Below are 23,112 nucleotides of genomic sequence, written 5' to 3' on the forward strand. Positions count from 1 at the left end.
AAAGAGGGGAGGTGAATCCAGTTGAGTTGAGACTGCGATATGACTGGGGCTGAACTGTCAGGATTATATGGGTTTATACCCTGGAAATCTGCTTCAGTGACACGGTGCTCTGGGGCCTAATTTATAACCGTTGGGTAAATGTAACACTAATTATCTGCGTGCAGCATTTCTAAAAAGACTGCGCACGCACAAAAATATTGAGGTTTATAAAATTGCCACACACCATACACACGCATGTTTCCCGCTATAAATTACCCCTATCAAAAAACTGTGCGCGCGTGAAGGAGCATTATACAGTGGGGAAAAAAAGTATTTAGTCAGCCACCAATTGTGCAAGTTCTCCCACTTAAAAAGATGAGAGAGGCCTGTAATTTTCATCATAGGTACAAGTCAACTATGACAGACAAAATGAGAATTTATTTTCCAGAAAATCACATTGTAGGATTTTTTATGAATTTATTTGCAAATGATGGTGGAAAAATAAGTATTTGGTCAATAACAATAATTACTCAATACTTTGTTATATACCCTTTGTTGGCAATGACACAGGTCAAACGTTTTCTGTAAGTCTTCACAAGGTTTTCACACACTGTTGCTGGTATTTTGGCCCATTCCTCCATGCAGATCTCCTCTAGAGCAGTGATGTTTTGGGGCTATCGCTGGGCAACACGGACTTTCAACTCCCTCCAAAGATTTTCTATGGGGTTGAGATCTGGAGACTGGCTAGGCCACTCCAGGACCTTGAAATGCTTCTTACGAAGCCACTCCTTCGTTGCCCGGGCAATGTGTTTGGGATCATTGTCATGCTGAAAGACCCAGCCACGTTTCATCTTCAATGCCCTTGCTGATGGAAGGAGGTTTTCACTCAAAATCTCACGATACATGGCCCCATTCATTCTTTCCTTTACACGGATCAGTCGTCCTGGTCCCTTTGCAGAAAAAACAGCCCCAAAGCATGATGTTTCCACCCCCATGCTTCACAGTAGGTATGGTGTTCTTTGGATGCAACTCAGCATTCTTTGTCCTCCAAACACGACGAGTTGAGTTTTTACCAAAAAAGTTCTATTTTGGTTTCATCTGACCATATGACATTCTCCCAATCCTCTTCTGGATCATCCAAATGCACTCTAGCAATCTTCAGACGGGCCTGGACATGTACTGGCTTAAGCAGGGGGACACGTCTCGCACTGCAGGATTTGAGTCCCTGGCGGCGTAGTGTGTTACTGATGGTAGGCTTTGTTACTTTGGTCCCAGCTCTCTGCAGGTCATTCACTAGGTCCCCCCGTGTGGTTCTGGGATTTTGCTCACCGTTCTTGTGATCATTTTGACCCCACGTGGTGAGATCTTGCGTGGAGCCCCAGATCGAGGGAGATTATCAGTGGTCTTGTATGTCTTCCATTTCCTAATAATTGCTCCCACAGTTGATTTCTTCAAACCAAGCTGCTTACCTATTGCAGATTCAGTCTTCCCAGCCTGGTGCAGGTCTACAATTTTGTTTCTGGTGTCCTTTGACAGCTCTTTGGTCTTGGCCATAGTGGAGTTTGCAGTGTGACTGTTTGAGGTTGTGGACAGGTGTCTTTTATACTGATAACAAGTTCAAACAGGTGCCATTAATACAGGTAACGAGTGGAGGACAGAGGAGCCTCTTAAAGAAGTTACAGGTCTGTGAGAGCCAGAAATCTTGCTTGTTTGTAGGTGACCAAATACTTATTTTCCACCATAATTTGCAAATAAATTCATAAAAATGCTACAATGTGATTTTCTGGAGAAAAAAATTCTCAATTTGTCTGTCATAGTTGACGTGTACCTATGATGAAAATTACAGGCCTCTCTCATCTTTTTAAGTGGGAGAACTTGCACAATTGGTGGCTGACTAAATACTTTTTTCCCCCACTGTAACTCTGACTGAAAAATGCCCATCATTCACCTTTTATGGTGACAATAACGCCCTTATTTGCTGTATACTTTGGAAGTATTGCAATTAGGCCAAAACAGTAAAGGAAATAATAATATAATATGCCATTTAGCAGACGCTTTTATCCAAAGCGACTTACAGTCGTGTGCATACATTTTAACGTATAGGTGGTCCCGGGGATCGAACCCACTACCCTGGCGTTACAAGCGCCATGCTCTACCAATTGAGCTACAGAGGACCACTATAAATAGCCTAGTAACTTGAGCAAATGTATTTTGCAGGTGTTAGCAGAATGTTTTCTTTTGCAGTGACATTTGCTGTATCTGACTGTTTCTGAAAGACAAAAACAATTGCAAATTATTGTGGACCTGTAAACAGATCGTTTGATTTTAATAATGATTTGCATTCACTTTTTTTCCTCAACCTAAATATGCTGCACTGCCCACGAGTTCTGAAACATTGTCTACTCTGGAAAAAAATGTAAACTACAGTAGGCCTACTTACAGTGGCAGCCTACACACTTCAATGAAACAAATCTACTGTCTATCAACTGTAAATTGACCTGTTCAATTCTACTGTATGTTTTAAACCATGATGCATAGAGCAAAAACTTGAAATTATAATGGCCTATCTAATAAGCCCAATTAAATGAGATGTGCATGGTAATTTGTTTTATGGCTACTTATTAACTCATGGACAGAAAAGGTGAGGAATTTATTCTGCAATGGTTATGATATATCTATTAGGTTTATAAATCAAATATTGTACACGAGAAATGTGATATTACAGTATTCAGATGTATCCTACAAACGTCAATAAAAAAAAGTTGAACGGTCTATTCTACTGTTAACCTGCGAATAGCTTATCTATTTACTACTGTGAAGTGGCTCCAATTAAATGATAGATGGGACGAATGGTAGCCTATCCTATCTGGTTGTAGGCCTATAGGCTATTTCGCAAGTAGCCTATGAAACCATCCCAGTCAGAAAAGGTGAGGAACTTATTCTGCAATGATCATGAAAATGAAATAAATAACAGGAAATATATGCCTATTTCTAATTATTTTAGAAGGCACAGATAAAATTGGCTTGAATCGATTTTCGCTCTTCTCACTAATGGCAAATGATTGCATCTTGTTATTATATTTAGGTACCTGTTTTTTTGTTATGAATAAATCATCATATATTCCCAATTGTCTCAAGGCTAATACTAGGCTACTGTGCGTACGCATGGTCTAAAGTTTGCGGGAGGATAAACACATTCTCACGTCTCCAACTTTTGCGTGAAAACTGGGGCATGCACGTTTTGTGGCATATTTTGTGTGTACGCAACGTTTATAAATGAGGCCCCTGGGCCTGTAGAAATATAAGCTATTTCTATGACTGGAGAATAGCCATGAGGACAGGATTTGTTGCGAAGCTTGGGTCAAGCAGACACTAAAATCAAACACATGATAGAGAACAATCTTACAGACTACCGTATTGTTGTGTATTTTATTGTGTATATGAATGTGTAGTTTAATGTGTTTATTGTATTTCGATGTGTATTGTGGTGCTACACAGGGCTCATCTGGAAAAGAGACCTTGGTCTCAGCATTGACTCGATGTCAAAATAAAGGTTAAATAAAAAATCTATCATCTGGCCTTTTATAGCATTATATTGTATAATTACAATATATTAACCAGCCCACCTCTGTGTTTAGTGGAGGAGTGACTTTGTGAATGGCTGGGTGAAGATCGCCAGCACACATGAGACTCAGGAGGAGTGCCTTGGCATGGCTGTATTGGACATGATGAGGATAGCCAAGGAAAGACAAATGTCTCCGCTGGATATCTACAATTCCATAAGGTGCAGAGGAAAGATAAATACATGTCCAGTGGTTTTAACCTGGTAGTACTGGCTGACTGGGTGTCAGTTGTAGCTAGAGACAAATGTCTCTGCTGGATATCTACAACAATGCAATAAGATAGAGACAAACAGGCAGTCAGTTCTTATTATTATCTCATACTTAAGACAATACTATAAGTAGTATGGCCAACAGAATGACTTGAAATGGTAATGTAAATTATTTATGTTCTATTGTGTTGTCCTAGTATCTTGGTATTCTTCAGGTACCTATTATACTAACCTATTCCATATGGCTTGACTTATCCTATTCTTCCCCCCTCTCACCTCAGCTACAAGTCCTTCTTGCCCAAGGACATGAGGGCTCACATCCAGGACTACAGCTTCGTGACCCGGAAGAGGATCCGCTACCGCTTCAAGAAGTTCATCCAGCAGTTCAGCCAGTGCCGGGCCACGGCACGTGACCTGAAGCTCAAATACCTCATCAACATGGAGTCTCTGGAGCAGGCCTTCTACACTGAGCGCTTCCAGGTCAGGGAACCCTCGGCAGGGCAGGTCACCATCATCGTGACGGCCGATCATGGCATCCAGTGGTGCAGAGACGGGCACAAAGACTCTGAGCAGGTACTCACAACAGTCCAGGTTGTTCATGTTCACTTGTCTAAGGTGAATTTACTGAAATTTCATAATTATCAGACTCACCACTGACTATATTTCCCTGAAAGTGAAAGGATCAAGTACTGTAAATTAGTACACTATAGTTTGAGTGGAATCTCGTACTTAGTGGGAACATGAACAGGATGTTTTACTCCTGTTTCCCTCAAATAGCCTATGAAAGAATTTCATACAGTAATCACAGTGATATAGCTAGCTAGCTAGCTACAAAATGTATCCAATATTATTTAGATGTTTTCATGCTGTTGTCAGGCGGGTTTTACTGTGAAGTTGAATTTAGGGTGGTAATGTCATGCTATTTTGTAGCTTTGGCCTGGCCGTTTTATTCTTTCCTAATCCACGGTTAGAGGTGTTAATGTATATTGAGTAATTAATGGGTTTATGAGCTGTTACAGTAGGTCAACAGTGGCTTACATTGCTAATGGAATCTAATGCCAATGGATTACTTCAGATTAGTCTGTGTTGTTTAACAATTTAAAATGTTCAAAGACTTAATTTTCTCCAGTGAAGATAGCAAAAGCAAATACTGTACTTGGCTCATTGCTGGCTTAGAACTAATCGTGTCATAACATGTTCTGCTTCTTGGCACTAAAGGTTATTCAATCAACACTTTTGGCTCTGTTTTAGAAGAATGATATCCTCTAGATTGAGTCAAATGACGTCTTGTTTTCCCACCTTTGTCCGAGCAGGACTTGCAGACCTACTGTGATTTCCCAGATGTTACTGACATCAGTATTAAACAGGCCAATAAGGAAGGCTCGATGGAGAGTCGAGTGGTTACCATCAATAAACAAGACGGCAAGACACTGGTAAGACTGACGTCAGCCTCTCACCTCCACAAGCCTTTCTTAATATTCACATTGAAACAACCACAGTATTGAAACCTCATTCTATCAACCCCAGTTTTTGTTGGATTGGATAATTATCTTGACAATTGTATTCTCATCCTTTTTGCACTGTCTCAGGAGCTGGAGTTCAATTGCCTATCTGAGGCTCTGTCCTTTATATCGCTGATCGATGGCTACTATCGTTTGACGACAGATGCACACCACTACCTCTGCAAAGAAGTGGCACCCCCTGCACTGGTGGAGGCCATTACCAGCCACTGTCATGGTCCCATTTCGTAAGTGAAGTTTGGAAACCTACCCTTATAGAGCACTGTGCATCATCTGATTTGTGAATCAATAACTTGCAGAGATACAATCTGTTCTTCTCCACAGAATGGATTTTGCAATTAATAGACTACAGAAATCTGGGAACAAGCGGGGTCTGTACATCCTGCGATGCAGCCCTAAGGACTTTAACAAGTACTTTTTGACCTTCACCGTGGGGGTATGTACTGTATTTAAGTGATCATTTTAGTACATAACGGATTAAAAAATGAATTAATGAATTTTGCCATATTGGAAAACCTTTGTGTAGAATATAAGCGGTTTGAAACATATTTGACTATCATGTCCCTGGAACACTGATTTGATTATAATTTCTTGCTCTTGTGCTTTCCTTTAGGTATACGATGGCATTGAGTACAAGCACTGCCAGATCACTAAGGCTGCTAATGGAGAGTTCAATCTGAGTGGAACCAAAAGGAACTTCAGCAACCTCCAGGAATTGCTGAGCTGCTACCAGAAGGAGACTGTGTGCTCTGATGGCATAATTTTCCAGTTCAGCAAGTGTTGCCCACCCAAATCCAAAGGTTACTGAGTTTAAAGACTCACTCCAGCTATTTTGGAATTTTTCCTGATGAAAAACAATATCCCAAGTATAAATACAGTAATGTACGCACACTTAAGTGTAAGAATATATGTTTTGAGCAAAATATTGTTTTTCTAGGATAACTGCAAACTTCAAGGAGTAGGCCATTCAAGGAGTTAGTCTGATGAGATGTCATCGGCCTCCCCCTTGCTTGCCCACTTGTGCCATGTCATGTCATACATAGACCACCTATTGAGATGTGCCTTCTGTTAGTAAATCGGGTGATAAATTAGTTGAAAAGGAGACTGGAGTGCCACCTTAAGTCTTGATTTATTGCCTCTAAATCGGCAGAGAAGATCTTTGACATGTTGAGGCATTGCTCCGCTTAAACTCAATATACTGGTTAAGGCTGATTATATGGTCCTCTTGTTTTTCTTTGACAGACAAGTCCAGTTTACTGGTGTGCAGGAGTAACAAGGGCTCAGACGTGCCGCTCTCCCCCTCCCTACAGAGACGCAACATCAGCCAAATGGTGTTCCACAAAATCAGGAAAGAGGACCTGGAATATGTAAGCATTTCACGTTCAACACAGACACAGTCTTATTTTCATTCATACAGCAAAATTGTAGATGTCATCATCTCACTGTTTAGTATAGTTTTGGATAACCAGCATGCAGTGTGTTTCTTATCAATGAAAGACTCAGGAATCCGTCCTCTTATTGTTTTTAAACTAGCAGCTGTAACATTGTCTTGTTTGTGTGTTTTTCAGACTGAGAGTCAAGGCCAAGGGACATTCACAAAGATCTTCAAAGGGGTCCGCAAGGAGCTGGGAGACTACGGGGAGATGCACCAAACTGACGTCATCATGAAAGTCCTGGACAAGGCCCACAGGAACTACTCAGAGGTAAGAAACTAAGATTATATACACATATCAGACATTAAACCGTTTTCCTGAGTTGATTGGCTAAAAGTAAAGTAGTTAATCCTTCTATCTACAAAGAAAGTAAGAGCAGGTGACTAATTGCCTGTGTTAATGTCTATCAGGACTATTGTCTTAAATCAGTCATTGTCTATGGTGGATTATTATGAATGATGACGGTGTTTATTAATGATGATTATCTCTCTCCTTCTCTACAGTCTTTCTTTGAGGCGGCCAGCATGATGAGCCAGCTATCCCACAAGCACCTGGTGCTGAACTACGGCGTGTGTGTGTGCGGGGAGGAGAGTGAGTCAATCAGTCACCTTATTGTCCCAGTTGGGAAATGTATACAACAGATAAAGAAAGTGAATGAGTGTGTCCCTCCATCCATACTACCAGCCTGCGTTATAAGCTTAGGTTATTATCCTTTAATGTCCACAACCCTGCTGTGACTGCTGATACTCTGACCCGGTGTAATAATCTGTGTAACCTGAAGAAGAGACCAGAGCAGAGTGAAGGTGGGCTATTCTTAGGGGGATTACAATACCGAGCTGTTTCAACAAAACCCTCTTACCTGACAATTCTTAATCTGCCAGCCTCAGTGCCCTATGAGTGTTCGTCTGCTACCTTTAGATTGGCCCTTGTTGTCTCTGGTATGTAATGTACTGCTGCATGTGACTGGAGGACTGGATTCGATGAAAGCTGATATAGCAATATTTATGCTTTATTGCAAAAAGGTTCATTAATAGTGGCATTCGATTAATCCTTCGGGACATTGTGTTGTGTTTTGACCACTGTTAACTCTTACAGATATCATGGTGCAGGAGTATGTGAAGTTTGGCTCCCTGGACACATACCTGAAGAAGAACAGAAACTCAATCAACATCTTGTGGAAGCTTGAAGTGGCCAAGCAGCTTGCCTGGGCCATGCACTTTCTGGTAAGGCTGAACCCAACCTGTCGTACAGAAATGGCTACTCATTGATAAAGGGACTCTACGGATACTTATACATTCTCAGCATTACAAGCCACAGACCGCACCAGTCCATCAGTGCCTGCAGGACGTTTGTAAATGTTTAGTTAGTTGGTGTGATGCACATCCCCTCCTGACTGTCCCATTCCCTCCTGACTGTCCCCTCCCCTCCTGACTGTCCCCTCCCCTCCTGACTGTCCCCTCCCCTCCTGACTGTCCCCTCCCCTCCTGACTGTTCCCTCCCCTCACTCCCGCAGGAGGAAAAGAACCTTGCTCACGGGAACGTCTGTGCCAAGAATGTCCTGCTGATCCGGGAAGAGGACCGGAAAACTGGGAATCCCCCCTTCATCAAGTTGAGTGACCCTGGTGTCAGCATCACTGTCCTGCCCAAAGATAGTGAGTTCCCTCCCTCTTCCTCTGATACACAGGTGTTACCACTAGGCTGCCAGAAGGGGGCAACGTTTATCCATCAAAACTCAGTTGTGTGCACGAAGTTCCCCCAGCTATGACCTGAGCCACACCTCCAGAAATCATTGAATACCTCACAGTTTTTACAACCTTTCACATTTTAAAATATTACAATATAGATATTATATTCAAAACATATTGTACTATTTCAGAGTTATGATTATTGAACACTAAATGTTGTGTGAATTGATTATCTATTAATGACATATTGTGGTCTGGCCCAGTTTTGGTTGAGCGAATCCCCTGGGTGCCTCCTGAATGTATTGAGGATCCTACCAACCTGAGCCTTGCAGCAGACAAGTGGAGCTTTGGCACAACGCTGTGGGAGATCTGCAGTGGAGGGGAGAAACCACTGGCAACACTGGACAACTCTAAGGTAAGGATCACATCAGCTATACCAGTAGGTTTTGTTTTAGAAATATCTAGCAATATGTTTACACTAATGCAATTTGATATGCAGTCCTACAACAAAGAATCTCAAACTAACATACCTCTGATTCTTTGGTGCAGAAAAACCTATTTTACGAGGACCGCCACCAGCTGCCTGCTCCTAAGTGGACTGAGCTTGCTAACCTGATCACCAGCTGCATGGACTATGAGCCCACGTTCAGACCCTCTTTCAGGGTCATCATCAGGGACCTCAACAGCCTGTTCACGCCTGGTCAGTGCATTGCTACAGTCTTTGCAGAGTAAAACTGGGTCATACTGATGGGTCATAGGGTCTCTCCATTGAATTGATTGTCTCAAGGAGGTCATGATTATTATAATTGGCACACATCATGTTGTTATAGGAAGAGTAAATGATGGGTGTGCTGGTGGCCATATTACCAGCCTATATTATATCCAGGCTGTTACTGGTGTTTGTTTTTTAGGTGGGCCAAGTGCTGCTAGGGACTTAAAAGAGATGGGGAGAATCCAAGCAGACATGGAACAAATACAAGTCTCTGCAAAAAATACTCTCATTCCTGAAAATGTCAGTGTGATTTGACATTGTGCTGTTTTTGCCCACAGAATATGAGCTGATTGTGGAGAGTGACCTCCTGCCAAACAGAACAGCAGCGTCAGCGTGGGTCACTGGGGCGTTTGAGAACCAGGATCCAGCTCAGTTTGAGGAGAGACACCTCATCTTCCTACAGCAGTTAGGCAAGGTAAGGAACCACACTATCACAGCCAATGATGGCCACAAGCTAAGGAATCACACTCACTATCATGAACAATGATGACCACAGATGACCATTCATGGTCTTTGAACAACACACAGTGTTCTCGTTTGTGGATGTGGATGTTTCTGATTCCGGCTCAAAGCGTTTCATCAAGTAATCAGCTGATTTTAATGTAATCTCTTCTGCCCTACTTAATCATGTTGGTTTCTTCCATCAGGGTAACTTTGGCAGTGTGGAGATGTGCCGGTACGACCCACTCCAGGACAACACTGGGGAGGTCGTGGCTGTGAAGAAGCTTCAGCACAGCACGGCAGAGCACATGCGGGACTTTGAGCGGGAGATCGAGATCCTCAAGTCTCTTCAGCATGAGAACATCGTCAAATACAAAGGAGTGTGCTACAGTGCAGGTACAGTGTGACGTGTGATTGGCTTGATTCCTCGCCTCCTCTCCTCCTTTCCAAAAAGGTCAAATTGAAATTCCTCTCCTTCTCCACTAGTGCGTCATCAGGCAAATTAAGTTTACAGAGGAGGAATCCCAAAATACGTACGTAAAGTGGTAAGGTACATCCATATATAGATCTATACATGGATAAGTAGCATACCATTTTTAAATATGCATGATTTTCTCCTCCGAGGAAACAACAGCTGATTCAAAGGGGGTGTGGTGGATTTCAAAACACTTCCGCAATAGGATACACCTGAGTATCTTCGGCCGGAGGAGGCAATCGAGAAGAGGTGCAAACTCCTCAGTTGACTTAACAAATCACTCCTATATATGGCCACAACTTATCGGTTTCCGAGTCACGGAGGAGAGGAGGACGGAGGAGTCGAGAAGAGGACCTTTTTTTCTCCAATTGAGAATCTCCCCATGTTTAAAGACTAATACCAATTTAAAGGGATACTTTGGGATTTTGGTAATGATGTGCTTTATCTACTTCCCCAGAGTCAGATTAACTCGTTGATACCATTTTTATGTCTCTGTGTCCAGTATGAAGGAAGTTGGAGGTACGGTAGTTGTGCTAGCCAATGCTAACTAGCATTAGCGCAATGACTGGAAGTCTATGGGTATCTATACTGAACAAAAATATAAACACAACATGCAACAATTTCAATGATATTACTGAGTTACAGTAAATAATAAAGAAATAAATTCATTAGGCATGACTGGGCAGGGGTGCAGCCATGGGTGGGCCTGGGAAGGCCCACCCACTGGGGAGCCAGGCCCAGTCAATCAGAATGTTTTTTTCCCCACAAAAGGGCTTTATTACAGACAGAAATACTCAGTTTCATCTGCTGTCCTGGTGGCTGGTCTCAGACAATCCCGCAGGTGAAGAAGCCGGATGTGGAGGTCCTGGGCTGGCGTGGTTACACGTGGTCTGCGGTTGTGAGGCCGCTTGGACATACTGCCAAATTCTCTAAAATGACGTTGGAGGCAGCTTATGGTAGAGAAATAAACATTACATTCTCTGGCAATATCTCCGGTGGACATTCCTGCAGTCAGCATGCCAATTTCACACTCCCTCAAAACTTGAGACATCTGTGGCATTGTGTTGTGACAAAACTGCACATTTTAGAGTGGCCTTTTATTGTCCCCAGCACAAGGTGCACCTGTGTAATGATCATGCTGTTTAATCAGCTTCTTGATATGCCTCACCTGTCAGGTGGATGGATTATCTTGGCAAAGGAGAAATGCTCACTAACAGGGATGTAAACGAATTTGTGCACAAAATTGGAGAGAAATAAGCTTTTTGTGCGTATGGAACATTTCTGGGATCTTTTATTTCAGCTCATGAAACATGGGACCAGCACTTTACATGTTGCGTTTATATTTTTGTTCAGTGTACTAGCATGCTAGCAGATACCCATAGACTTCCAGCCATTGAGCTAATGCCTCATTGCCAAAATCCCAAAGTATCCCTTTAAGGCTCAAGTTTCAAGTTTTAATGTCACATGCAGTGACAAGTACAGTGAAATGCCTTTCTTGCAAACTCAAAACCCAACAATGCAATAATCAATAACAATGTAATACTAGAAAAAAGCACACGAGGAATAAGAAATATGAAATACACAATAAAGTAAGTATGCATACTATACTGTATACAATAAATATTTAAAAAGTCAGTTCTTATACCATATTTACATGTGCAGGGATACTGGAGTGATGGAGGTAGGTATGTATAGGGGTAAGGTGACTAGGTTACAGGATACAGTGGGGGAAAAAAGTATTTAGTCAGCCACCAATTGTGCAAGTTCTCCCACTTAAAAAGATGAGAGAGGCCTGTAATTTTCATCATAGGTACACGTCAACTATGACAGACAAAATGAGGAAAAAAAATCCAGAAAATCACATTGTAGGATTTTTTATTAATTCATTTGCAAATTATGGTGGAAAATAAGTATTTGGTCAATAACAAAAGTTTCTCAATACTTTGTTATATGCCCTTTGTTGGCAATGACACAGGTCAAACGTTTTCTGTAAGTCTTCACAAGGTTTTCACACACTGTTACTGGTATTTTGGCCCATTCCTCCATGCAGATCTCCTCTAGAGCAGTGATGTTTTGGGGCTGTCGCTGGGCAACACAGACTTTCAACTCCCTCCAAAGATTTTCTATGGGGTTGAGATCTGGAGACTGGCTAGGCCACTCCAGGACCTTGAAATGCTTCTTACGAAGCCACTCCTTCGTTGCCCGGGCGGTGTGTTTGGGATCATTGTCATGCTGAAAGACCCAGCCACGTTTCATCTTCAATGCCCTTGCTGATGGAAGGAGGTTTTCACTCAAGATCTCACGATACATGGCCCCATTCATTCTTTCCTTTACACGGATCAGTCGTCCTGGTCCCTTTCCAGAAAAACAGCCCCAAAGCATGATGTTTCCACCCCCATGCTTCACAGTAGGTATGGTGTTCTTTGGATGCAACTCAGCATTCTTTGTCCTCCAAACACGACGAGTTGAGTTTTTACCCAAAAGTTATATTTTGGTTTCATCTGACCATATGACATTCTCCCAATCCTCTTCTGGATCATCCAAATGCACTCTAGCAAACTTCAGACGGGCCTGGATATGTACTGGCTTAAGCAGGGGGACACGTCTGGCACTGCAGGATTTGAGTCCCTGGCGGCGTAGTGTGTGACTGATGGTAGGCTTTGTTACTTTGGTCCCAGCTCACTGCAGGTCATTCACTAGGTCCCCCCGTGTGGTTCTGGGATCTTTGCTCACCGTTCTTGTGATCATTTTGACCCCACGGGGTGAGATCTTGCGTGGAGCCCCAGATCGAGGGAGATTATCAGTGGTCTTGTATGTCTTCCATTTCCTAATAATTGCTCCCACAGTTGATTTCTTCAAACCAAGCTGCTTACCTATTGCAGATTCAGTCTTCCCAGCCTGGTGCAGGTCTACAATTTTGTTTCTGGTGTCCTTTGACAGCTCTTTGGTCTTGGCCATAGTGGAGTTTGGAGTGTGACTGTTTGAGGTTGTGGACAGGTGTCTTTTATACTGATAACAAGTTCAAACAGGTGCCATTAATACAGGTAAGGGGTGGAGGACAGAGGAGCCTCTTAAAGAAGAAGTTACAGGTCTGTGAGAGCCAGAAATATTGCTTGTTTGTAGGTGACCAAATACTTATTTTCCACCATAATTAGCAAATAAATTCATAAAAAATCCTACAATGTGATTTTCTGGATTTCTTTTCTCAATTTGTCTGTCATAGTTTACGTGTACCTATGATGAAAATTACAGGCCTCTCTCATCTTTTTAAGTTGGAGAACTTGCACAATTGGTGGCTGACTAAATACTTTTTTTCCCCACTGTATAAGATAAACAGAGTAGCAGCAGCTTGAATGTGAGTGGGTGTGCGGGTGTGTAGAGTCAGTATAAATGTATGATCATATTATGTGTGTGTGAGAAATGATGGAGTGAGTGTTTGTGTGTGTGTTCGAGTGACAGTGTGTGAGTGTGTAGGGCTCTGTGAGTGTGAAAAAGAACACTGAAATAAAAGGTCAATAAAGATACAAGGTAAACTCAGTCTGTGTAACTATTTTGTTAGCTATTTATCAGTCGTATTTCTTGGGGAAAGAAGCTGTTCAAGAGGCTGTTGATGTCAGACTTACTTAGATGCACCGGTACCTCTTGCCATGCGGCAGCAGAGAAAATAGTCTATGGCTTGGGTGGTTGGGGTCTTTGACGATTTTGTTGCACACCGCCTGATATAATAGTCTCCCGAGTGGCGCAGTGGTCTAAGGCAGTGCTAGCTGTGCCACTAGAGATCCTGGTTCGTATCCAGGCTCTGTCGTAGCCGGCCGCGACCGGGAGACCCATTGGGCGGCGCATAATTGGCCCTGCGTCGTCCAGGGTAGGGGAGGGAATGGCCGGCAGGGATGTAGCTCACTTGATAGAGCATGGCATTTGCAATGCCAGGGTTGTGGGTTCAATTCCCACGGGGGGCCAGTATAAAAAATAAAATAATGTATGCACTCACTAATTGTAAGTCGCTCTGGATAAGAGCGTCTGCTAAATTACTAAAATGTAAATGTAAATATAAAGGTCCTGGATGGCAGGGAGCTCGGTCCCAGTGATGTACTGGGCTGTCCGCACAACCCTCTGTAGCACCATGCATTCCAGGGCGGTGCTATGGGCGGTGCTATTGCCATACCCAGCAGTGATGCAGCCAGTCAATTTGCTCTCAATGGTACAGCTGTAGAACCTTTTCAGGATTTGAGGGCCCATGCCAAAATTGTTCAACCTCCTGAGGGGGAAGAGGCACTGTCGTGCCTTCTTCACGTCTGCGTGTGTGTTTGGACCATTTTAAGTCTTTAGGGATTTGGACACCGAGGAACTTGAAGCGCTTGACCTGCTCCACTACCGCCCCGTCGATGTAGATGGGGGCGTGCTCGCTCCCCCTTTCCTGTGGTCCATGATCAGCTCCTTGGTCTTGCTGACGTTGAGGGAGAGGTTGTTGCTCCGGCACCACACTGCCAGGTCACTGACCACCTCCCTGTAGGCTGATTCATCGTCGGCTGTGATCAGGCCTACCACCGTCGTGTCGTCAGCGGACTTGATAATGGTGTTAGTGATAATGGTGTTAGAGTCATGCGTGGCCACACAGGGAGTACAGGAGAGGACTAAGCACACGCCCCTGTGTTAAGGGTCAGCGTGGTGGAGGTGATGTTGCCTACCCTCACCACCTGGGGTCGGCCCGTTAGGAAGTCCAGGATCCAGTAACCTGTTTGCTTATAAGTCCAGGATCCAATCATTAGTAACCTGTTTGCTTATAAAAAGATAAGTCTAGAATACTATTGACGTGTGAACTCTGAGTCAGCAGGAAAGTTGGCAGTGTTTGTATGTTCTCTGAAAGTCACAGAAGGTGAATAGTAGTTGACCTGTAACTCCAATATATCCTTTTAATTCAGTCAGAAGACAAGACAAGTTCAGCTAGTTATTCGTAGAATCCTAAATCAGTGCAGAGGTGAATGTTTCTCTATTTGTTTGTTGTCCTGTTCTGCAGGCCGGAGAAACCTGCGACTGATCATGGAATACCTGCCCTATGGGAGTCTGAGAGATTACCTCATCAAGAATAAGCAGAGAATAGACCACATGAAACTGGTGCATTATACCGCTCAGATATGCAAGGTACTGATAGTGACCAGATATGAAAGTAACATTAACCTTTGATTATAATTGTTTTACTCTTCCATATCCAGATATCTACCCTTACCTGATGCCTGATGTTGATACCATATGGTGATAGTTCATAGCATTCTAATAAACACTAATACAGACTGAAACCTAGTGGTAAGTAAAGGTAAAGCATGTATGAGTTCTGAACGTTTTTGTCTTTGTTCTTTTGTGTGTGCAGGGTATGGAGTACCTGGCAACCAAGCGCTACATCCACAGAGATCTGGCAACCCGGAACATCCTGGTAGAGAGTGAGCTGAGGGTGAAGATAGGGGACTTTGGCCTGAGCAAGGTCCTGCCCCAGGACAAGGAGTACTATATGGTCAAGGAGCCTGGAGAGAGCCCTATCTTCTGGTTAGACACCTTTAGCAGTCCCTCCAGGATTTGGCTGTCTTTTTTAGCAAAATTAACAATTCCCCGCTTATTATCCGAGTGCTTGCAAATTGTATCAATCACCGCATTATTTCTGCATAAAACAGTCAAATCACTGCAATGTTACAGCATAAAACTGTCTGATCACCGCATTACAAAAATAGGGCTTGCAATGTTATGTAATCACAAAAGTTTACCGCATACAATGGTTCAATCAAGCCACAAGCCAACCAACTTTTGCCCCGCTAGCGCATTTTTGCGATAAATTGGACAGAAATCATTGAATATTGCAAAATGTCAAAATTGCAGCTGCAAAATCAAGCATTTTTGCCTGCAACAATCCTGGAAGGGACTGTTTTAGTCTGTCACTGGCAGAAAGAACAGTTTTTATTTTTGTAGTGACCGATTATATTTCTTGATGTGAACTTACATAATTGTTTAAAGTAGGTCTAGGCGGTTTACTGTATTTTACTTTATAATGGTATTGAGGCATTTCCTCCGCCATTTCTCGCACAATTAATTTTACCGATACAAAAAAAAAACATGTAGAATTAACTAATTATCTGCCAGCATTTGTAAAATTGTACCAAAACGTCCTGTTTCCATCAAAGCTGTTGTGATGTTTTTTTTATACAGTATGCCTTTACTCGCATAAAAACTGCGGATGGAAACGTGGTTACAGAAGAAAATAAGGGAAAGAGGCTTTTTGATGAAATAGACAAGGACAAAACAAACACGGCACAGTGTGGAAATGATAGCAAACGAGTGCAGGAAATACAGAAATGGATGGAAATGCTGAAAATTATTTTGGGTTGAAGTTGACTAAACAGTTTAAAACACGTGTCAAACTCATTCCATGGAGGGCCGAGTGTCTGCAGGTTTTAGCTCCTCCTACATGATAAATGAATTAGGGTCACTGATTAGTTAGGAACTCCCCTCACCTGTTTGTCTAGGTCTTAATTGGACACAAATTGAAAGGAGAAACTAAAAACCAGCAGACACTTGGCCCTCCATGGATGAGTTTGACACCCCTGTTTTTAAAACAATCAGAATAGAGAAAGCCCCATTTAAAACCACTTAGAATTTGTGTTGCCACCCTAGGGTCATGCACTACTCAAAGCTTATTTATTCAAAAACATACAACTGTCAAATACCATCATACCGTCAAGAATGTGGAAAATATTATGATATGATACTGTATTTTGGCCATATCGCCCAGCCCTAGTTTAGAGTTCTATGAACTGTGTTAGATTTGTGCTTTAGGTTTCCTATGCGGTGTAACTGGAATTCCTAGTCATCCTTTTTTGGAGAGAAAAATAAGAGAGATATTTGGACACTTTTTTTGTGTTGTTGTGCAGGTATGCCCCAGAGTCTCTGATGGAGAGCAAGTTCTCTGTGGCTTCTGACATCTGGAGCTTTGGCGTAGTGCTCTATGAACTGTTCACCCACAGCGACAAGAACTGCAGCCCTCCTGCAGTAAGTTCATCTGTCTCTATCTCTCTGTCTTCCTTCTCTGATTTTTTTTCTTCTCAAGTATAGCTAATATGTTGTCTCATGAAATACTTGCTACTTGCATACACGGCCAAGCCTACTGACCTCAGGCAAAGATGGTATATAATACAGCATATGGCCCCATGGTGTCAAGGGGAACATCAGGGTAATTTTAACAGGCTACGTTAAGATCACATAGCCTGTTAAAACAAGCAGTATTTTGGAACATTCCCCAGATTCTACTCTAGTCTATGATGCCCAAAAGCTAGAAAGGGCCAGAAAAATAAGAATAAGTTGCTCACACAGTATACACATGCTATGTATCAAGGTTGGAGCTACAGTGCCTTCAGAAAGTATTCACACCCTTTTACTTTTTCCATATTTTGTTGTGTTACAGCCTGAATTAAAAATAAAAAAATAGATTTTGTGTCATTGATCTACACACAATACCCTATAATGTCAAAGTGGAATTGTGTTTGTACAACATTTTAGAAATTCATAAAAAATGAAAAGCTGTAAGTATGAAAAGCTGTAACTAAAAGTATTCAACCCCTTTGTTATGGCAAGCCTAAAGTTCAGGAGTAGAAATGTGCTTAACAAATCACATAATATGTTGCATGGACTCACTCTGTGTTCAATAATAGTGGTTAACATGAGTTTTGAATGACTACCCCATATGTGTACCCCACACATGCAATTATCTGTAAGGTCCCTCAATTGAGTAGTGAATTTCAAGCACAGATTCAACCACAAAGACCAGGGAGGTTTTTCAATGCCTCGCAAAGAAGGGCACCTATTGGTAGATGTGTAAAAAAAAAAAAGCGGACGCTGAATTGCCCTTTGAGCATGGTGAAGTTATTAATTGGGCTTTGGGTGGTGTATCAATTCACCCAGTCACTACAAAGATACAGGCATCCTTCCTAACTCAGTTGCCGGAGAGGAAGGAAACTGCTCAGGGATTTCACCATGAGGCCAATGGTGATTTTAAAACAGTTACAGAATTTAATGGTTGTGATATGAGAAAAATTAGGATGGCTCAACAACATTTTGTTACTCCACAATACTAACTTAAATGACAGAGTGAAAAGAAGGAAGCCTGTACAGAATACAAATATTCCAAAACATCCATCCTGTTTGCAACAAGGCACTTAAGTAATACTGCAAAAAATGTGGCAACTCAATTATTTTTTTGTCCTGAATACAAGGTGTTATGTTAGGGGCAAATTCATCACTGAGTACCACTTCATATTTTCAAGCATGGTGGTGGCAGCATCATGTTATTGGTATGCTTGTCATGGCAAGGACTAGGGAGTTGTTTTGGATAGAAAGAATACAGCTAAGCATGGGCAAAATCCTTGAGGAAAACCTGGTTCAGTCTAATTAATTCCAACAGACACTGGGAGACAAATTCACCTTTCAGCAGGACAATAACCTAAAACACAAGGCCAAATCTACACTGGAGTTGCTTACCTAGACAACATTTAATGTTCCTGAGTGGCCAAGTTACAGTTTTGATTTAAATCGACTTGAAAATGGCTTTCTAGCAATGATTAACAACCAACTTGACAGAGCTTAAAGAATTGTAATATTGTACAATCCAGGTGTGCAAAGCTCTTAGAGACTTACCCAAAAAGACTCACAGCTGTAATTGCTGCCAAAGGTGTTTCTAACATGTATTGTCTCAGGGGGGTGAATACTTATCTAATCAAGATATGTGTTTTATTTTTCATAATTTTCTAATAAATATTAGCATTATTTTTCTCATTTTGGCATTAGAGTATTTTGTGTAGATCGTTGACCAAAAATTACAATTAAATCCATTTTAATCCTAATTTGTAACACAACAAAATAATAAAAAATTCAAGGGTTGTGAGTAATTTCTGAAGGCACTGTATGTTAAGGCACATTGTCACAGACTCTACTTGAGTTTACTTGTATACGCAAGAGCCTGCACATAGTGGAACGTATACTGTATGTGTGCAATAGAGATCTAAAAAAAACTGCATACAGTCTGTTGGGGAATGTCTCTATAACTTGGCACATCTAGCCACTGGGATCTTTGCCCATTCTTCAAGGAAAACTGCTCCAGCTCCTTCAAGTTGGATGGGTTCTGCTGGTGTACAGCAATCTTTAAGTCATACCACAGATTCTCAATTGGATTGAGGTCTGGGCTTTGACTAGGCCATTCCAAGACATTTAAATGTTTCCACTTAAACCACTTGAGTGTTGCTTTAGCAGTATGCTTAGGTTCATTGTCCTGCTGGAAGGTGAACCTCTGTCCCAGTCTCAAATCTCTGGATGACTGAAACAGGTTTCCCTCAAGAATTTCCCTGTATTTAGGGCCATCCATCATTCCTTCAATTCTGACCAGTTTCCTGGTCCCTGCAGATGAAAAACATTCTCGGGGTGATGAGAGGTGTTGGGTTTGCGCCAGACATTTTCCTTGATGGCCAAAAAGCTCAACTTCCATATTTTTGGGGAGTCTCCCACATGCCTTTTGGCGAACACCAAACGTGTTTGCTTCTTTTTTTCTTTAAGCAATGGCTTTTTTCTGGCCACTCTTCTGTAAAGCCCAGCTCTGTGGCGTGTACGGCTTAAAGTGCTCCTATGGACAGATACTCCAATCTCCGCTGTGGAGATTTGCAGCTCCTTCAGGGTTATCTTTGGTCTCTTTGTTGCCTCTGATTAATGCCCTCCTTGCCTGGGCTGTGTTTTGGTGGGCGGCCCTCTCATGGCAGGTTTGTTGTGGTGCCATATTCTTTCCATTTTTTAATAATGGATTTAATGGTGCTCCGTGGGATGTTCAAAGTTTCGAATATTTTTTTATAACCCAACCCTGATCTGTACTTCTCCACAACTTTGTCCCTGACCTGTTTGGAGAGCTCCTTGGTCTTCATGGTGCCGCTTGCTTGGTGGTGCCCCTTGCTTAGTGGTGTTGCAGACTCTGGGGCCTTTCAGAACAGGTGTATATATACTGAGATCATGTGACACTTAGATTGCACACAGGTGGACTTTATTTAACTAATTATGTGACTTCTGAAGGTAATTGGTTGCACCAGATCTTATTTAGGGGCTTCATAGCAAAGGGGGTGAATACATATGCACGTACCACTTTTCCGTTATTTATTTTTTAGAATCTTTTAAACAAGTAATTTTTTTCATTTCACTTCACCAATTTGGACTATTTTGTGTATGTCCATTACATGAAATCCAAATAAAAATCAATTTAAATTACAGGTTGTAATGCAACAAAATAGGAAAAACGCCAAGGGGGATGAATACTTTTGCAAGGCACTGTACTTGTTTGATCATTTGTGGTTCACACCTGACCAACCATCCTTTCTCCACATCCTCAGATGTTTATGGGCATGATGGGTAATGACAAGCAGGGCCAGCTGATTGTCTATCATCTCACTGAGCTCCTCAAGTCAGGCAGCAGGCTGCCTCAACCTGTGGGCTGTCCCATGGAGGTAAGGGCTGGGTTCCGGTCGTTATGTCCATTTTTTATATTGCATTGTTCAGTCTTTATGGTGCATTTATCTTCCTTAATGATGCAGTGTCATAACATGTATAAAAGCGGGGTTGCGGTTTCCACAGTTAACACAGTAGTACCTTAACTGAGCAATGTGACTGAATGGTGCCATGTTTATGTTACAATCAGATTCCACTGAATACATACCATAGGAAGGCTACCAGTTGTGACCATCCTAAATAAACATGTTTTTGCTTCTCTCTCTTGTTCTCTCAGATGCATGAGATAATGCAGGAATGCTGGGACAAAGACCCATGCTTGCGGCCCTCCTTCAAGGAGCTGGCCCTGCGTGTCGACCTGTTCCGTGACAGCAAGGAGACGTAGACAAAGACCCTAAGTGCCCCTCTTCTAAGAGACTGTTTTTCTGCATTCATTTAGCTGCCATGTGGGTGTGGGTGTGTGTGTGAGCCCCCCCCCCCAGCCCTGTCCTTCTGCATTGTGGCAATAGATTGGACTGAGAACAAGATTTTCTGCCAAGACACTATAGAGACACTTGTATCAAACAAGGTCTCATTTTTCTTGAGTGCGTGTGTTTTTTCCCCTTCTACACATCTTTGTTTTCTAAGCTAGCAGGGCTAGCCTTCACCTTTCTGTCCCCCCCCATCTGAAAAATGAAAGTATGCTGGACTGATGGAACGGAATGTTTGTTATTTTTATTTGTGTTGTTTTTTGTATGTATATACATATATTTGTGTACATATGTCAAGAGGATTTTATAATTTTATAAAATGAAATGAATACACTGCAGTCTATATTTGAAATGTTCGACAAGAAGTCAGTGTAAATGAAATACATTTAGAGATTTAAAAATCCAACATTGTTTTTTTGTTTTTTTCCATTGTGAAGCAGGTGGTGTAAGATTAAAATATATATCAATGACATATGAAAAAGGGTTGTAGAATGTCTTTCAAAAACCCATTAGTGGGGTCAGTAACTGTTTCTGCTGGGCTTACAGTCAATAATATTATGTGCAAGGTCAGTATAGTTTATAGGACTCTTCTGATACTGTGTACACAGGCAGAACTCTGCCTGAGGGTAGTTCAACAGTAGTTGAGAGACTGACACTCATTCCTTCCATATCCCATGTCCATTCTAAAAATAACCCTTCACCCAAACAGGCCACTCATCATGTCACTCCTCAAATCACAAGACAAATCTCTTTCATTTTGATATGGTCACACTATCAGTATAATCTTAGTGTGACATGAGCTCTTCAATTTCACTAGTTGGGTTTGTCAGCTAACATTGAACTCTATCAGGACATTATGGTGCATAGTAGGCCTACACAATCCCTTTCAGAAATACTTGACACTACTTGATTTGCCTTTTTCAATTCCTAGAGCTACTTTATTTTTATTTTCATATTTGATAACTGCCAACCGTCATTGCGACATCTCATGCATTTTCTCCCTACGTCATCACAAAATGGGAGTGTTACAAACTAGTGTATCAAATCCAGGGGTGACATCTGGTCAGTGAATAAAAGTTTACTGACGTTATCAAAGATTATGACAGATTCTTCTATTTGTTAAAATGTGTCTACATGCATTCCCCTCCATATGTATTTGGACATTGAAGCAAATTTTTTTTTGGGCTCTATACTCCAGCATTTTGGATTTGAGATCAAATGTTTCATATGAAGCGACAGTACAGAATGTCCGATTTTATTTGAGGGTATTTTCATACATACAGTGCCTTCAGAAAGTATTCACACCCCTTAACTTTTTCAACATTTTGTTGTGTTACAGCCTGAATTTTAAATGGATTAAATTGAGATTGTGTGTCACTGATCTACACACAATACCCCATAATGTCAAAGTGGAATAATGTTTTTAGATATTTCTACAAATTAATTAAAAATGAAAAGATGCAATGTCTTGAGTCAATAAGTATTCAACCTCTTTCTTATGGCAAGCCTAAATAAGTTCAGGAATAATAATGTGCATAGCAAATCACATAAGTTGCATGGACTTACTCTGTGTACAATATAGTGTTTAACATGAATGTTGAATGACTACCCCATCTCTGTACCTCACACATACAATTATCTGTAAGGTTCCAAGCACAGATTCAACCAAGAAGACCAGGGAGGTTTTCCAATGCCTTGCAAAGAAGGTCACCTATTGGTAGATTGGTAAAAATAAAATAAAAAGCAGACATTGAATATCCATTTGAGCATGGTGAAGTAATTAATTACAGTTTGCATGGTGTATTAATACACCCAGTCACTACAAAGATACAAGCGTCCTTCCTAACTCAGTTGCTAGAGTGGAAGGAAACCGCTCAGGGATTTCCCCATGAGGCCAATAGTGATTTTAAAACAGTTAGACTTTAATGGCTGTGATAGAAAACTGAGGATGGATCAACAACATTGTAGTTACTCCACAATACTC

At 41.7% G+C, this 23,112-nt stretch overlaps 1 protein-coding gene across 5 annotated transcripts in view; it reads left to right on the top strand.

Annotated features, from left to right (window-relative positions):
• The window catches only part of jak2b (Janus kinase 2b), a 33,013-nt gene extending 10,665 nt beyond the window's left edge, over positions 1-22,348 (top strand). For 4 of the 5 annotated variants that reach the window (XM_041900708.2, XM_041900705.2, XM_041900706.2 and 1 more), the window contains 20 exons: positions 3,618-3,763; positions 4,093-4,384; positions 5,125-5,244; positions 5,401-5,558; positions 5,656-5,767; positions 5,945-6,131; positions 6,574-6,698; positions 6,900-7,034; positions 7,268-7,355; positions 7,860-7,987; positions 8,278-8,416; positions 8,713-8,864; positions 8,999-9,149; positions 9,500-9,636; positions 9,869-10,058; positions 15,155-15,279; positions 15,506-15,678; positions 17,055-17,172; positions 20,544-20,657; positions 20,936-22,348. In XM_041900708.2, the coding sequence (XP_041756642.1) occupies positions 3,618-3,763; positions 4,093-4,384; positions 5,125-5,244; positions 5,401-5,558; positions 5,656-5,767; positions 5,945-6,131; positions 6,574-6,698; positions 6,900-7,034; positions 7,268-7,355; positions 7,860-7,987; positions 8,278-8,416; positions 8,713-8,864; positions 8,999-9,149; positions 9,500-9,636; positions 9,869-10,058; positions 15,155-15,279; positions 15,506-15,678; positions 17,055-17,172; positions 20,544-20,657; positions 20,936-21,043 (2,898 nt within the window). In that variant the 3' untranslated portion in view covers positions 21,044-22,348. Of the gene's footprint in view, positions 1-3,617; positions 3,764-4,092; positions 4,385-5,124; positions 5,245-5,400; positions 5,559-5,655; positions 5,768-5,944; positions 6,132-6,573; positions 6,699-6,899; positions 7,035-7,267; positions 7,356-7,859; positions 7,988-8,277; positions 8,417-8,712; positions 8,865-8,998; positions 9,150-9,499; positions 9,637-9,868; positions 10,059-10,148; positions 10,560-15,154; positions 15,280-15,505; positions 15,679-17,054; positions 17,173-20,543; positions 20,658-20,935 lie in introns of those variants that run through there. The other variant, XM_041900709.1, reaches the window with a different exon arrangement.
• The last annotated feature ends 764 nt before the right edge of the window (positions 22,349-23,112 follow it).

Source organism: Coregonus clupeaformis, chromosome 16 (genome assembly GCF_020615455.1).
Source record: "Coregonus clupeaformis isolate EN_2021a chromosome 16, ASM2061545v1, whole genome shotgun sequence".
NCBI lineage: Eukaryota > Metazoa > Chordata > Actinopteri > Salmoniformes > Salmonidae > Coregonus > Coregonus clupeaformis.